Raw genomic sequence first — 15,949 nt, 5'->3', positions numbered from 1 at the left:
AAGCAGCGGATAGACAACAGCTAACAGTCACGATAATGAACACAGGCGAGTTGCAGGCTGAAGGCTTATAGTGCACGGAGGCAGCGGATAGGAATCAGCTCACTGACTTGATGAGGAACAGGTGAGTGGATGTAAGGTAACGGTTGGAGTGCACAGAGGCAGCGGGTAGGAACCAGCAAACAGTCACAGTGAAATATAATAGCGATGAAGTGGATTAGAGGACTGAAGTGCACGGAGGCAGCGGATAGGAATCAGCAAACAGTCACAATAATAAGTAGTAGCGTTGAAGTGGTTTGGAAGACTGTAGTGCATGGAGGCAGCGGATAGGAATCAGCTAACAGTCACGATGATATAGTTGATGGTAGAAGTGGTATGGGGACCACAGTAGTAGAAGTGGTTTGGAAACCACCGAGGTAGAAGTGGTTTGGAAACCACAGGAATCAGCAGCGCTGAAAACACGAGGAATACAGGAACACCTTCAGAGACTCATAGGGAATGAGACTCCAAGATCAGGCAACGTGGTGTTGACCACAGGTGCTTAATATAGGGAGTGTTGCCTGATCTGCCAATTGAGTTAAAGGGACATACACAGAAGTATAGGAAAGGGCTGCGCATGCACAGACTCTCAGGATGGAGGACGGCCACGGTTCCTAAATGTCCGGGAAGAGGCACTCACGGTACGGTGAGTGACACCTGGTCTAAGTTCCCACTAACTTCCTCTTAGAAACTAATTAGATTAGTTTGACATGACCTATCCCTCACAAATCCATGTTGATTCCCACTAATAATTTTATTGCGTACCAAGTATTCCTGAATACTGTCCCTTAAAATACCTTCCTGTAGTTTCCCCACTATTGATGTCAGGCTTACAGGTCTATAAATCTCTGGTTGTGATCTCGTCCCCTTTTTAAACAACGGTACCACATCTGCTATTCGCCAATCCCTTGGTACTGAGCCTGATGAGATTGAATCTCTGAAAATTAAGAATAGCGGTCTAGCTATTTCCGAGTTTAACTCCATAAGGACCCTTGGGTGTATGCCATCTGGACCTGGAGCTTTATTTATCTTAATATTCTTCAGTCGCCTTTGGACTTCTTCCTCTGACAACCAAGTATTAATTAATGGCATGGTTTCATTTCCATTTTTATGTATTACTCCTGCCTGCTCTCTGTTCCTCTCTGGTAAATACTGAAGAAAAGAAAGTGTTTAATACCTCTGCTTTTTACTTAGTATCATCTATCAATTCACCCATCTCACTTCTTAGGGGTACTATATTATCTTTTTTAATCCTTTTGCCATTTATATACTTAAAAAACTTTTTGGGGCTTGTCTTACCCTAGGGGGGGTCAACAAATTAGACAGTTATGCTCTTACTTCCCTCTCATAAGTCAACAACATATCCTTACACTTTATTATTATTATTTCATTTTTCATTTATAACAAAACAGAGCCATCACAGACATTAGGTATATACATGAAGGCAACAATTTCACATGAAATAAGTATCAGAGTCTTTTCTAGCAACAAAGTAAAGTTACAGATGTGAACCATAAATAATGAAGTAGAAGAATGATTGTGTGCTGTGAGGGTGTGTATTAAAATCTAATAAAAATAAGGGGGAGTGGGGAAAGAAGGAAGGGATGGGGAGGTTGAGGTTGTACTCGGAGGGCCTGGCAAACCTCCAAAAAAAGATAAATACAATGAAAGGAACCATCAAGTGCAGCAAATGTTAAATTAGATATATGTCTGGTAAGGTCTGAAAATCTGCTAGTGGGGGATTTTGGTGGGATTAGTTGCTATAATAATGCTATAGGCTTCAGACTTGGGTAAATGTATGGGGTTTATTATTTAGACAAGGTAATTTTTTCCATAGTTATGAGATACTATATTTTGCTATATACTCTCTACAGGGAAGGGGGATGAGTTTTTTTTTTACAATGACTAGCTACTAAGCACCACCTTAAGAATTTGAGTAGTCAGCTTGTCAGAGTATTATCCTAGTCCATAATCGGCAACACAAAAAAAATTACCATGGATTTTATAGAGCCGGTGTTAAGTTAACATTGGATATGAGGGTGGCTATTTTGTCCTAGAATCTAGCGATTTTAGGGCATGTCCACCAGACATGAAGAAAAGAGCTTAATCGACCACAACCCCTAGAAACACTGAGGGGAGGCTGGAGTCTAGTTGGTACGAATTACCACCTGTAATAGATTTTTAAGGTATTTTACTTGATAAAGTTTTGCTTGTTTTATCCAGTAATAATAATTCATCTTGCAACTACAAAACAATACTGCTCCTTATAAAAAACACAAAAATAAAATATAATGTAACCCATATAAATGTTTTGTGAGCTATGTGCCAAATACCACTCCATTAAAATATATACATTTAAATATCACCTATTTTGCACATACAGCATATGTCAAGTTTAAGCAACAAATACTTTACTGTCAAGATTTTGATTTTGAGACAAAATACATTTAAGTGCTGAAAGATAACATATAAGATTGACCTCAACTAATTCTTACATTAAATATTGCCACAGTCTGAGATCCATAGCTGTTTTCTTATCTGCTGCCCAGTACTGCAGTTTTTTATTGAGAAAAAAAGCCTTTTGGTTACTCTGCAAAGGCTGTCTTTAATAAGCCAAAAAATAGGATTTTCCTTCTTCAAGTACTCTAAAGCTGCATAATAATAATAATAATAATAATAATAATAATAATAATAATAAATAAATAAATAAATAAATAAAAAAGGAGGACTCGCATTTCTACAGCAATTCAAAATTTCATTCTAGAATCATGCATCAAAAGTTTTGGAGATATACACATGAATATATGAAAATAAACTTCCTCCTTGACACAGGCCATGCCCATGAACATGGCACATACCCTAAAATACACATACCGAATCATAACACAATCTATATCCAAACACACTTCTATACATATACAAACCAAATAAACAGTACACACCCCAGCCCCTCACACACAGAGTAGTGCACACCTGCTCCGCTCCACTACATAGGCCCCTGTCACTGGTATCCTAGGCATGCCAGACCTTCCTCTCCCACTGAAGAACAACACCCCTCATCCCTGCTCACATTCATCAGAATAGGTTATACGGATCTATTGGAAAGCATCTGGACTTCTCTCTGCAAATAAGGAGGCAACAGAGTGAGAAAGGAGAGCAACTGGTACATATGGAGATTATTAGAGCACTGCGAGTGATGAAGCCTGAAATTTATATTCTAAATCCATACCTGTGGCTCCATAGCTGTTATGGAACACAACGTCTCAGCATGTCACACCAACCAAATGCTAGTCTTGTAGGTTCTCAACAGCTGGAGGGGCACAGATTGCTAAAATCTATAAAGCAAGTAAAAAACTATAGATGTGGTTTAGTATTTAAAATCAAAGGTAGTTAATCTGTGGCCCAGCAGCTGTTGATGATCTACAATCCTAGCTTGCGGCTGGCAAGTTAGGCTTCCATAACAGCTTATCCGAACATGTACACTAAAAAAAAGAAAAGAAGGGGGAAGCATCATAGCTTGATAATCAGCATAGAAAATGCCACAATGGACTTAAAGGTCTGTATTGTGCCAGACCTCATATCAACCAACAGCCAGTCCTATTTTACTAGTATTACGAAAATAAACAGAGAACAAAAATAGGACAGATTCATTGTCAGCTTCCCTGTTGCAGGGGCCTGACTGTGCACAGCTGTGTTATATACATTACGGGCTTGATTCATGTTCGGACGCTACCTGCACACAACTTGCTTTATGAAACGAGCATGGAACTTGAGCTAAGTTGCGACCATTTTCAAGTCCAAGCGTATCTCAAGATACATTTAAATTTGAATCTGGGTGTAAGTATGCTCTGCCAATACAGTTCTTGCTGGCGTAGACAAAAAGAACAGACTGCAGTATATGCAAAAGCGTCTGTTCACTAAAAGGTCAATCTGAACACATTAATAAATGTAATTATAAAATAAATGAACATCTGTTCACAGTATAATCATTAATAAAAATATTGATTTTTTTTGTTCTTTACATTACATACAATGGGCCTGATTCATTAAGGAAAGGAAAGCAAACCAAATGAGTAACTTTGCACCTTGGCAAAACCATGTTGCATTGGAGAGAGAGGTAAATTTAAAATGTGGGGACAGATTTATAGTTGGGAAGGGGCATATCCTAGATCAACTTTAAATTTTAGTGTAAAAATAAAGCTATCAAGTATTTGTGTGCTACATGAAAAAACAGCTAGTATTTAGCTTACATGCAAAATAATAAACTAAGTTGCACCCCTTGCATCGTAACACGGTTTGTCCAGGATCAAATTTACTTCTTTTTTTTGCCCTCCTTAATGATTCAGGCCCAATGTGTTTATATAGTCTATCTTCATTGCATATACATTTTCTTGCTATCTAGTGGCACACAAACGTGTAGTTTTTAATACAAAGACTATGCTGTGACAGTCATCACTATTAGTCAGTGCTTATACCTGCTTTGGTGCAAATGATAGGGCTAAAAAAAATGTACTTTAGAGAAACACAGGGCTTGAACCAGCCTCATCTGCATCAGCTTACCCTCAGCACGCTCTTACTTTACATTGCCTATGTTAATTTACCTCTTCCTACCCCTGTTCCGCCCTTCAAGCTGTAGGCAGCCGTAAGTGTGATTTTTGTCTGGGCTTGAATTGCATGCAATTGCAACTCATTGACGTAAATTCCATTTCTAAACATGTGCCAAACTATTTCACGTAAGATACAGCACGCAAATGAACTTAAGTAAGACTTGTATCAGGCCCTATGACTGTAATGGTAAATAGTTTTTGTTCTATAAAACTAAACATCTTCTAGTGCTTTCACGTGTCCTAAATATTACTGAATATATTCCTTTTTTCACAGGAAACACTGTAACTGTTCGCTCTGCAACACACTGGTAACCCATCCTTTGTGCACTCATAGTATATAGCTAATTTTTAGCGTTGTGTGAAAATCCCTTTAAACCTGGAGTATTTTAATACTTTTCTGCACAGATACTTAATTTCCTAAAAGTTATACAAATACAAAAATAATACAATTAATGTGTAGCTAACAGTAAATTAATGGGATTTTATCACTTTAAACTACTTTTTCACACTAGTACTTATCAGTGAGTGTCCTCCATAAAAATTAGTTTATGAAGTTGGGTGTGTTAATAAAAAAAAAGTAGTCTAAAAATCAAGACACTTAGGAAAGAAAATACACATTATAATATTCAGAACTGAACTATGAGTAATGCATCCCTACCAACAGCTACAATTGTTACCTTCTGTGTCAAGTGTTTACCACACCTCTTAGATTGTAAGCTCGATTAGACAGGGTCATCTTTACCTTCTATTTAATGGCATGTAATTTGCCAGCCACAATCCAATCAAATCACGCCCCAATTCAGACCAATCATGTCCCAACTGCCCAACCACACCCTTTCTGGCCAACCACTCATCTGGTGAGGCCCCACCCACTTCTCCATAAACTCCCTTTCAAGATCTGCATGTTGGTACTGTCTCGCTCAAGTCAGGACAGTTAGGAGGTACGTGTATGTATTAGTCATTGTTTTAATAATAAAATGTTTTATGTCCACAGCCGGCCAACAGAAGAGTGAGTGAAGATGAAACTACCACAGTAGGAGTGAGACCACGAGAGACTTGTTTGAGTCTACCTACCACTCCAGATAAGCAAGTGGCCTGGATTAAAGCATTCCCCTTTCCTATACCAGAAGAGAGAAGGTGGCACCAGTCTAACTCCATACAGACCAACATTGTACCCATAAATGTATCAGGTACATTAAACATATTTTAGTTGTTACATTAACAAATTCCTTGGTAATTTTTATTATATATATTTTGTGTAGAATGCAAGACTAGTAATGTATATAGCTGTACACAGTAAACAGTTGCGGGTTTGAATGCATATTCCTAGGTTATCCTACTGCAAACACATCCCACTTTGTTATTGTGACTAAGGGCTAGATTTACTAAGCTGCGGGTTTGAAAAAGTGGGGATGTTGCCTATAGCAACCAATCAGATTCTAGCTGTCATGTTGTAGAAGGTACTAAATAAATGAAAGCTAGAATTTGATTGGTTCCTATAGGTAACATCCCCATTTTTTCAAACCCACAGATTAGTAAATCTAGCCCTAAGTGTTTTTGGACTGCTGCTTACTTTTATCTTATAAGACAATCATTTAACCCAAAACTGAAAAGTCATACCCGATCCTAATAGATTACTTATCTAGGGGACATCATTTACATAATGTAGCAGGTCCACTGACATCTCTACATGCCTACTGCTCTGATCTATCCTGCTAACTGCGTATTCTGGAAAGAAAAAGTTCCAGAAAATGCACGCTGGAAATTTTATCTGCCCTATCCCCTCAGGTAGTCGGGCATGGAAGGCCTGCCCTCCGCATAACAGAAGGTATTTATAACTGTTTATATGACGAGTTGGCGGCTGGAGGTCAGTAATTCTAAGTGCTGGGAAAATTATGCAGTGTTCACAGTATTCCAACCAAAAAATCTGCAATTAACAGCAATAGACACTATCTCTGGTCACAGTAACATAGATATTGGAGGGGCAGCCCAAGAGTCCCCCGTCCTTCCCTATCCCCTGCTCTGCAATAAAATGCAATATCAGTGCCCATGGCAGATGTTGTGTTTCAAAACAAAACAAAACATGAAACATAACTCCCTACATTTTTCCAGACAAAAAGTAAGATACACTCCCGATCTGCGCAAACACAACCCAATTCACAAAACCCATTTTTAGGCATTAAAATAGTATGTAGTAGCAGGACTAGGAGAGACAAAGAAGGTGGAGTCAAGGGTGACAACTAGGCAGCAGACTGGTGTGCGTGGTCAGAGCCTCTAGAAGGAGGGAAGATGATGAGCTTCATTTTATATATGTTTAGTTTTAGGTTGTGTAGACACACCCATGAAGAGCAGGTAAAAAGGCAGCAGGACTCACAAGGCAAGAAAGGAGAGCAGGGGAGAGTCAGTGTGCCATTAGTACTGATGCATCTGTCTGGTCACCAATAGCAATATTCACCAGTGTGCCCATCAGCAATAATATACTGCAGCACTAACAATGAAGCTCAGTATTAAGCCCTAGTAGTGCAACTACTGATGGTTAACAACACTAGTAATAATACCCAGTACAACGCCCATTAGTAATGAACAGCAACAGCAGAAGAACATTTATACTGCCACCACCATTTTCTATTTCCTGAGTCCTTCTGATGCTTAAAATGTTGGTTTAATACAATAACGGAGTCTGTTACAATGAAAGTGCTTCTTCTCTTCACAAGGTGGGTGTATTATGCAAGCATGCCCATCCCATCACCAAAACTTCAGCTCAAGTGAACAGTTCTTCGCCAGACCCATGAACTTTAGCAGAATTCGCAGTGGTGCATATGGCCATATATTCCTGCACTGTGAAAAGAGAAGGCACTTCAATATTTCCATGTTCAGGAGATTCCTGTTATATACTCTTTACTGAACAGTGTATTTAACCAAAGGTTTAAAGGGGATAGAAACCCCACACAAATCACAACATTTATCATGAAAAAGACATCCTCTTTGGCCAAGAACACCACACTGCTACCAATCCATTCATGATAAATATTGTGAATCAGCCCTTTCCATAACATTTAAGTTGGGTATTTTGCTAAATTCGCCAAATAAACCACATGGGTCAGAATTAGAGTTGCATATAAATAAATGGTGATAATGATAATGATGATTTGCATGACGTAAAGATGCTTCCTGATCCAAAATTGACATATGCACACTTGTGGGGCGTAAAAATACTAATTTCCATAATGCACGTGCCTACTAATATATGGCTGTATTTTGAGTAGAGCGTATCTTAGATTTGTGGCCTTTTGCGTTTGGAGAACTGTGTCGGGGCTTCCAGATATAAGTTGTACAGTACCAAGTATTGTAAGGGCAGAGGCTAGTCGTCAATGCCCCTTGCAGATGCTTTCAATTGTGACTTACCCGTATCCTTAGGATACAGATTTTAGGATGCGTGTCTTAGCATGATTTAATCTTCCGTGATGATGAAGACAGCTGCACGTTTGCGATGGATGTAACTATTGGACATGTTGCACGTATATTAAGTTACAATTAATGATAGAGATTCCAATTTCAGCACTCAAACTACCAGATTTAAAACTCAGTCCAAAACAAAATGAAAATAATAATGGGGAAGCGCTAATATGGTTAACTTAATAATTTATTCAATAAACACATTAAAAAAAACAATTGCAAATAGATACTAGTAATAAATAAAATATAAATAATGTTAAATGTATACCGGTATATCACTTATTTAAGCAATCTAGATTGAACAGATATAAAAAAAATAAAGATTAAATTGATGCCAACATGTTAAAAAATAGATAGGCCAATTAGAACAATATAGTTATTCCCTTGATTTGGTATAATGAAAAATGATGATTACGTGACAATAATTTCAAATAGTCCTGTTGATTCAATATTGACGTCACTAATCAATCCTGAAGTGGTCTAAATTGTGAGAATAGCATGAATATAATGTTCTTCATCAGCTTAAAAAATCATGTGCTGATGTTACACCTTTGGTATACTAACACCAGATCCTATCTGTAAATGGATGTAGTCCCACGGTAGGTGTATTAATCTCAGTATTGCTATCTCCAGAGATGTTATAATTAGGATGACAAACCGCATCCAATAAATCTAAAGTTCGATGGTATAGTATAGAACTTATCTTATAGGCGAATCATGCATATTCCTATCTGTTGGAATGGCCATTCATTCCAGTAAGTACAAATTAATTTCTCTCACCCCACAGCTGATAGCGTTCTAGTGGGTAAACGTGATACCGGATATGATGTAAGCTGACGCGTTTCTCTGTTCCAAACTAACGGTTTCATCAGAGTAAAGTTGGCACTACCTAAATGAGCTTGCAATCTAAGAGCTGTAGGGAATTCATGATATAGAAGGTAGCCGGAATAACAATTAATGGGGAAAATGCGTGCGACTATTGTTAGGTAGCAGCATTATCAACCTCCATTAATAAACTATAAAGCGGCTGGCATTTCTGTGCAGCTACCAGTTGTGTAGTGCGGTTGGGAGATACAGAAGAAGGTAGAGACAGCAGAAGGTAGAGATACAAAACATGAACCACTCACTGTAGAAGTCTTAAAGCAGTGAGCTGCTGGCGACCATAACTGTCCTTCACCATTTATGATAACCGAGTATAGTTTCTCTGCTGGTTCTAGAGGATGCTTTTTTTTTACTTTTTGTGCGGTACATGCACTCTTGTGGTTATTTGTCCATTTGAAGTTATTCTGATGTTCCTTTTAGTGTCATGCTCACTGATGGAAATAGAGCCAGGACACTTGTTGCCCATATTTGGTGGCAGCGGCTGTCACCAAGACTACAGCAGAGATCACCAAAATAGGAATAGAGAGGTTTCTCTATCAATACTCAGATACTGAAAAAGGACAGCATTGCAAGTAATTTTGTTGACAACACCAAACATATATTGGTTACTATGGGGGAACTGTAGCAAACTCTACAATAACGGGATAATGAAACATTTACTCTGATTATGCTTTTATTTTTCAGTCGTAACTTTGACCTAAAAAAAATAATAATTGTATATTTAAAGAAGAGACTTGGCATAGCATGTGAATTCCTTTATCTTTCCTGTAATTCTGTTACAAGAAAACATAAAATAGCTACTATTAGGAAACTTGCACTGTTTCCTGAAACACAATCCAGACAGAATAAAAAAAAATACCTTCCTGTGTTTGAAATAGGTTCAGTGAAGGTATAATATACAAGGATCATCATATTTATACTATTCAAGTCAAAATGTGGTTTATGTGGTGCTTAAGGGATAAAGTGTATCCTATGGATAATAGATAATTTCTTGGCAATATCCCTTATTCAAAAGCAAAATTAACTGATTCTAAATGCAGGACGAAAGTTGAAGCCTTTCTGCTATTTTCAGTTTCACAGTGGCCTAAATGGCAGAATGATTTAATATAATATTTAGTGACTAGTTCAACACTGCCTTATCCAGTGGCAGAACTTCCGTCCCCGCAGCGGTTGCGGCCTCTCCTGGGCCCAGAGCAGATGGGGGCCTGAATCTGCTTTTCTCAACATGCATGGGGGCCAGAGCATGCATGGTGAAGCCCCAAATTGGGGCAATATAGCCCCCCAAGCTGAGCAGGGGTGGTTGAACGGAATCACTATGCCTCCCACAAATTTTGCTATGGCCTTGCTATGGGCTTATCCCTGCCGTGTACCGCACCTGTCCTTTATCTAAGTAATTATCCTTCAGGTAATTAAAGTCCACTGTTAAAGCATATAGATATATGCCTAAAATATAATTTGACGTCAAAATATTGTTGCATTGCACAGGGCCATAACCAGGGGTGTGCGAGAAGAGCAACCAACCAAGGGGCAAATCTGGAGGGGGTACAAGGAAATTAATATTTTAGGTTATGGCTGAGGGCTAGGTATCAGTATTCCTTTTTGCTAGTCACGGCTCATTATATTGTATAATAAATATTCATATGAAGACCATTGTGTCTCTAGGACTACTAGAACCATTTACAACTTGCCTTGAAATGTGGGAAATAAAAGACAAATATATAAACCAGGTTTAGTACCACTTTATTTCTATATTAACATTTAGTAAGACAATTATTTATTTAAAATTTCCAGTAGAAGCTGCTCTATTGCTTGATTTATAGACCACATTGTCAACTTATCATGAGCATTGTAGCTTGCTTAGCTGCTAATGATTTTTAGGAGTCATCTATCATGTTTGAGTATATAATTCTCTTACTCAGCAAAATGTGTCCTGAAATATTTTTACAGAATATTTTGATATGAGAATGTGTTGCTTCTCAAAATAATATGTCACTGTGTTAAATCTAGTTGAAAAGTTACTTTTTAGAAATTCTCATCTGTATGAAATAGCTTCTGCACCACTGACAACTATTCATTGTAAACCTTTGAGTAACCTATGGCACTCATCAGGGCCAGACTGGGACTAAATATCAGCCCTGGCATTTAAAGTACACAGGCCCACCTTAGTTCCAGTAGGAAAGAAACTATGTGCCGCCGCATATGGGCGTATCCACATTGTGTTGTGGGTGTGGCCAACATGGGGCATTGATAAATACATTATAATAAAACATTACATTTATCACGCCCTCCCAGCCACATCACGCCACCCCCCCACTCACATTATGACACCCCCAGTCCACTGTACTTATCATCATTATCATCATCATTTATTTATATATCACAACATATTCCGTAGCGCTTTACAATTGGGGACAAACATAGTAAACTAATAAACAAACTGGGTAAAACGGACAAAGAGGTGAGAAGGCCCTGCTCACAAGCTTACAATCTACTTATCTATGCTTCTAGTGCTACTGACATCCATAAGGGTGGGAACTTCCTGTAGAGTGAGCAGGGAAGCTCTTTGTCTCACGAGATTACCAAATCTTAGTCACTTTCACCACTTGTAGCAACTGGCTTCTTTAGCTCGGTTCATTCTTGTCTCGGTCCTGGAATATTGGATGCCCTATTTTGAAAAAAAAAATGGGTACATGAGATTTAGAAGACTCCAACCAGCCCCGGAGTTAAAACAATAGCACTCACGTTTTATAATTAGGCCTTCCTCCAGTCCCTACAACAATAATATTCACATTTAATAAGTAGACCTATTTCCCTCCAACCAGCACCAACATTAAATTAACAGTATACCCATTTACACAAAACATATTTCCCTCCCTACAAACAGTCCTGGCAATAAATTAAACAGGATTAAAGTTTAATAAATATAGCCATTTTCCACAACCATTCCCGGCAATAATTCATATTCACATTTAATAAATAGCCCTCCTCCCCAAAATCAGTCCCATATTCAATTGATAGCCCTAAACCACCCCAGCATTAAATTAAAGGTTCCTTCACCTCACCTTAAATAATTAGCCCCCGCCTACACTCTAACATTAAATAGCCTACCTCCCACACCATATTAAGATCCTCCCTTCCCTTACATATTATATTAACATACTGCGCACACACACACATGCACACTATATGAACATGGCTAAACACACACACGCACACTATATGAACATGGGGCCACACAGACGAACACTATAGCAACATGGGGCCACACAGACAAACACTATAGCAACATGGGACCACACACACACACACACACACTATAGCAACATGGGGCCACACACGCATACCATAGCAACATGGGGCCACACACGCACACTATAGCAACATGGGGCCACACAGACAAACACTATAGCAACATGGGGCCACACACACACACTATAGCAACATGGGGCCACACACGCACACTATAGCAACATGGAGCCACACACGCACACTATAGCAACACAGACACACACACACACACACACTATAGCCACACAGACATACACTATAGACACAGACACTTACCTTGTTACATCCGATCCTAAGCAGCAGCACCTCCTCCCTGCGCGCTGGTCAGGTGGTGCCGTCCCAGGTGATTACTTGCATAGGCGGCAGTCACTGACTCTCTGCCGAGCAGCGCGCAGTATGCTGCTGCTCGGCGGGCATGAGGACCGACCCATCTGGCCGATGGTCAGATGGCCGGTCCGTCCCTGACACTCATTTGTTCCTAAAAACAATGGGCCTGATTCACTTTCGGACATACGTACATTTGCATAGGGTATCTTGCATGAAATAGCTCTGTGCAAAGTCAGAAACGGACCTTACGTCAATGAACGCAATGCAATTTATGTCTGAATGCAAATGACAATTACGACTACGTACAACTTGAGAGGCAGAATAGGGAGGAAAGGGGCAAGATAACATACAGAGCCACCATCAAGGGGTTACGGGAGGTACTGGCGTATGTGGCCAGGGCTCACCAGGGGACCCGCTGTACCTGATGGCAGCTGTCCTTCCCTGCGTCCCTGGTGCTGCATGCCTACTTCTGTGAGCCTGGCTCCCACAGCCAGGCAGCTGTCAAACGCGATCGCAGGGGACTAATAGCTCTGCCCCTGCGTTCATGTTATCTGCCCCCTCTCCCTGTCAGTTGCTGGTGTGACCTGACATCACATTGATGTTCCTGCCGCTGCTGTAGGAAGAAGGAAGAAATAGAGATCAACATCTAGGTAAGTACTTTTATTTTAAAAGAGATAACTGTTGCTGTATTGCTTCATTTTAAGAAAACATAAATAAGTGGTTTCTAACATTGCAAAGATTCTAATTTTGGAACTCTAAAGTTTGGGACAGCACCATCAGATGTGAAAAAGGGTATCTCGGAAACATCTGAGAACATAGTCTTACTGGAATATGGTACCAGAAAGTGGTATAGTGGATTTAGCTGCTCTGATCTATATATCTGACCAGTCCCCAGGTCCAGGATATCTCCAAGGTTTGTTCCCCATTAAATTTTGTGAGGAACTTTAATATCTGCATGAGACAAAAGCAAGGAATTATATAAAGTTTGGGATAAGGTCCTAGGAGGAGTGGTTGCCAAGACTGTTATACCAGATCTAGTGAGGGTATGGTAGTAATAAGTTTTTGAAAGAATGGAAAATATTCTTATTTGCAAGTATTAGAGAAAATATGTATTAGGGAGGCCACAAGATGCCTGCAGTTCTTTGGTCAGGGGGAAGGTACCAGTCCTATTTAGGTAGCACCAGCCCAAAAATGTGATCCAAGAGATGTCAATCCAACAACTTTGCAGATCCTGTGGTTTAAGCCCGGCAAATGAGGCTGGTCTTGAAATCTGTTAAATTATGTCACATATTATACTTAATATTGGGTTGTACAGATATATAACACATAATAATAACCGTTGATCATATGCAAAAGAATAAAATAGTAGAATTCAGTGTATCAGTGATGCCATCTCGTAAAGTATAATATTTTTACACAGTACAACCAATTATATATCCATTTGTCTGTTGTACAAGCCAATGCATTGGGGGGTTGGGGGAGGCGGGGAGGATGGGGTGGTAAGGGGGAGCTAGCAGTCGGCAGGGGGCCCTATCTGTTTCATTTGTACTGGGCCCCACGATTTCTGATGACAGCCCTGCTAACATAGGCCATGTACAGTAATGGAGTGTTGAGGGCACTCAAATGCAGATGCAGCCAATTCAAGTCCTGTTTCTCTAACATGTGCGCTTGGTCAGTCGTATCATTTGTACCAGCTACAAAGCAGGTTTAAGTGCCGACTGATAGTGATGGCTGACCCAGAATTATCTTTGTTTTAAAAGCTGCATGTATGCATGCCACTTGCTGTCATGGAAAATGTGTATGCAAGTAAGATTTAAAGAATTTTTATTTATGTATTTAATGTCAAAGAAAATGTAAAAACAATATTAATATAATATTAAATATACATTTTTTTCCCGAATCCATATTTTTATTAATGATTATACTGTTAAGCGTTGCTCAATTTTTTTTATAATATCATTTCTGATGTGGCCTTATATTGCACATACGCTTGTGTGCATCCAGCTGTCTGTTCTGTCTGTCTACATATGGCAAGCAATGTTTAGGCAGAGCGTACTTCACCCAAAAATGGAAATGTACCCTAAGAAACGTTTGGATATGAATATGGTTGGAACTATGCACAAGTTTTGTGCTCTTTTCTTAAAACGCAACTTATGTTCTGTGAGGACACAGGGGTTAGAACCTAAGTTCACTAGGGACCTAGCTGTCAGTCACCGGACTTTTAGTGCCTCTAGGTTGGGACATGGGTCTCTCTCGCTCCTGCCGGCGCCTCTCCTGAGCCGCGGCCGTCCGCCATCTTGACTAAGATTGCGCATGTGCAGAAACCCTGAACTGTTAATACCTCGCCTCTAGTCTCATTGGTTAATTAATCACCTCTCAGTACTTAAGGCACCTGTTGCCCTATTACCTTTGCCTGTTCTTGGTTCTCATTCCTTGAGACTCTGAGGTGTTTCCTGTTTCTGCTCGTGTTATCCGTTTGCTCTGGACAAGTCTCCTCTCCACATCGGTAGTAGAACTTACCCGCTGCAGACTACTCTCACTACCTCCGTTACCTGCCTGCTCCTGGACAAGTCTCCTCTCCACATCGGTAGTAGAACTTACCCGCTGCAGACTACTCTCGCTACCTCCGTTACCTGCCTGCTTCTGGACAAGTCTTCTCTTCACATCGGTAGTAGAACTTACCCGCTGCAGACTACTCTCGCTACCTCCGTTACCTGCCTGCTCCTGGACAAGTCTCCTCTACACATCAGTGGTACAACTTGCCTATTGCAGACCACTCACGTTACTCCGTTCCACGCCTGCACCTGGAAAAGTCTTCCCTTTACATCAGTGGTACAACTTGCCTATTGCAGACCACTCACGTTACTCCGTTCCACGCCTGCACCTGGACAAGTCTTCTCTACCCATCAGTGGTAAAACTTGCCTATTGCAGACCACTCACGTTACTCCGTTCCATGCCTGCGCCTGGACAAGTCTTCCCTTCACATCAGTGGTACAACTTGCCAATTACAGACCACTTACGCTATTCTGTTACACACCTGCGCTGGACAAGTCTTCTCTACATATCCGTGGTGAAACTTACCAGCCATAGACCATTCATGTTTCCTTGTGATATAGCTACTACTCTGTATGGTACCTATTAGCTGGACTAAAGTCTACAAGTGCCTCTGTATTGTAGCTGCAAGTCGCTGACTCTTCTACTATATTGTTGATTGGTCTTTGCCTAATGTTATCCAGTTATCAAGTACTGGCTTGCTATATGCTACCTGCGTGCTAAGGCACTTGGACTCTTTCCTCATTTTATCCTGTTTACTAAACTGCTGTACCATCACAGTTCCACGGTGCCAAGACTC

The 15,949-nt window shown here is 40.0% G+C and overlaps 1 protein-coding gene across 5 annotated transcripts in view; it reads left to right on the top strand.

Annotated features, from left to right (window-relative positions):
* Nucleotides 1–15,949, top strand: part of NHSL2 (NHS like 2) — a 290,614-nt gene that overhangs the window by 250,324 nt on the left and 24,341 nt on the right. For all 5 annotated transcript variants that reach the window (XR_012678905.1, XM_075184581.1, XM_075184583.1 and 2 more), the window contains exon 4: nucleotides 5,638–5,833. Coding sequence is in view for 4 of the 5 variants with exons in the window: in XM_075184581.1 (XP_075040682.1) it covers nucleotides 5,638–5,833 (196 nt within the window). In the remaining variant the exon portion in view is untranslated. The remainder of the gene's footprint in view (nucleotides 1–5,637; nucleotides 5,834–15,949) is intronic.

Source organism: Mixophyes fleayi, chromosome 9 (genome assembly GCF_038048845.1).
Source record: "Mixophyes fleayi isolate aMixFle1 chromosome 9, aMixFle1.hap1, whole genome shotgun sequence".
NCBI classification, from domain to species: domain Eukaryota; kingdom Metazoa; phylum Chordata; class Amphibia; order Anura; family Limnodynastidae; genus Mixophyes; species Mixophyes fleayi.
The sequence above is the reverse complement of the archived record's forward strand: the minus strand, read 5'-3'. Positions and strand labels throughout refer to the sequence as shown.